Raw genomic sequence first — 1,623 nt, 5'->3', positions numbered from 1 at the left:
CCCGTTATATCAAAATGGGAGACGATAAAGTAGGGCAGGGAGACATGTATGAGCCAGATTGGTCTAATCCATGACGAAGTTCATTCAATCGGCCTTGAAAACCTATCCGACAATGAACAAGCCGACTCTCAAAGCCTCGACAATGGAAAAGTATAGTTCGACATAAACCATATTCGGTCCGGCCAAGAAGAGTACTCTCATAGTGAAGACGGATTCCAGATACTAGACGTTGACCATATACTAGACTATTTTAATTCACTCGTTCATTGGATTGTACATGAAATTCATATCCCTCAGGATTCAGAAGCCCTTCGGAGGAAGGTAAATCTTCTTCGCCTCAATTGCCAGTATAGCCATGCCAACACTACCCAGTTGTGTTCCGTGAATGGAGTTGACAATCTGGTCAGAACTCTGAGGAGACATTTCGATATGACGGGAGTCAGAAATGGATCAGAAATGTTGTACGGCAGAGTTGAAAGTGTGGAAACCCTAAATTTTTAAAATAGGTGTAAAAATTATAATAATATTTTTTATTTCCATGTAAGGAAAAAAATACATATTCAATAAACAACATTTTCTCCTCGTCACGGAAAACCTGTTGTATTCCAACAACCTTTTCTCCTCGCCAAGGAAAAGCTATTGTATTCCAACAACCACTGAAAAAAACCTATTGTATTCCAATGGCATCATCCTGCTTCAACGTTAGCGAATGGAAAAAGTTAAACTAAAACCTTCACCGCAATATTGACAAAGCTTTCTCCATATTTTTTGTACTTACTCCATACCGTTATCACCGTGGATTGCTAAAGGGGTTGAATTGAGCCATCTGTTTGATTGGTTTCCGCTCTGAATTTCTTGAAGAAGCCTGTCCTCCGGATCAGGAGTGCCAGCAAAGCCATTAACGCTAAACGAATCCATATGGACGTCAGGCATAGGAGCTTCACCTTCTAGTATTTGACACACCTGCGATATCCTCAGCCTCCTCTCCTCCTCTGAAAACGTATAATGGTTAAACAATGCCCCAGCAGCACAACCATTAACGCGAAACAAATCCATATGGACCTCAGGGAGAGTAGTTTCACCTTCGAGTATTTGACACACCTGTCGTATCCCCGGCCTTAAATTCGGTTCCGTATTGGAGCACAATAATCCCAATTTCAACACCTTCTCCATTTCAGTCTCATCGTATTCATTTCCCAGCTTCGGATCTGCCACTTCGAGCAGACTTGCATGGGCGTATAGCTCCCACACCCAGTCCACCAAAAACAGTCGTTCAGCGTCCATGGATAGGTCCAGGGCTTTCCTCCCGCACGCCATTTCCAACAAAAGAACACCAAAGCTGAACATATCCGAGCTTGAATGGTCTTGAATAAAATGGTCTTGAATGAAATTCCCCGTAGCTGCTGAAAAGCCAATGAACATCTTCTCTTCCAGAACTATCTGCAGATCGATTTTCCAATATATGAGCGGCCTCTGCGGTCTGGGCAAGCCGACCAACGTTATGGTAACGTTGATCTGGCTTTGCGAATGGTCGTAATCGATCCAAGCCTGTATGTTGCGTCTGCTCTTGAGGCCGATTGTATGGAATTCCTGCCCATTCCAATAGCCGGCAGCCTTGCTTCC

The 1,623-nt window shown here is 43.6% G+C and overlaps 1 protein-coding gene across 1 annotated transcript; it reads right to left on the bottom strand.

The window, feature by feature from the left end:
- Positions 1 to 763: 763 nt before the first annotated feature.
- Positions 764 to 1,344, bottom strand: LOC149174946 (L-type lectin-domain containing receptor kinase IV.4-like). The gene has a single exon (XM_089422723.1). The coding sequence runs from the start codon at positions 1,315 to 1,317 to the stop codon at positions 775 to 777; it is 543 nt and encodes a 180-aa protein (XP_089278849.1). The 5' UTR covers positions 1,318 to 1,344; the 3' UTR covers positions 764 to 774.
- Positions 1,345 to 1,623: the final 279 nt, after the last annotated feature.

Source organism: Pinus tabuliformis, chromosome 4_1, assembly GCF_031772625.1.
Source record: "Pinus tabuliformis cultivar Carrire ecotype Pingquan chromosome 4_1, CPIR1, whole genome shotgun sequence".
NCBI lineage: Eukaryota > Viridiplantae > Streptophyta > Pinopsida > Pinales > Pinaceae > Pinus > Pinus tabuliformis.
The sequence above is the reverse complement of the archived record's forward strand: the minus strand, read 5'-3'. Positions and strand labels throughout refer to the sequence as shown.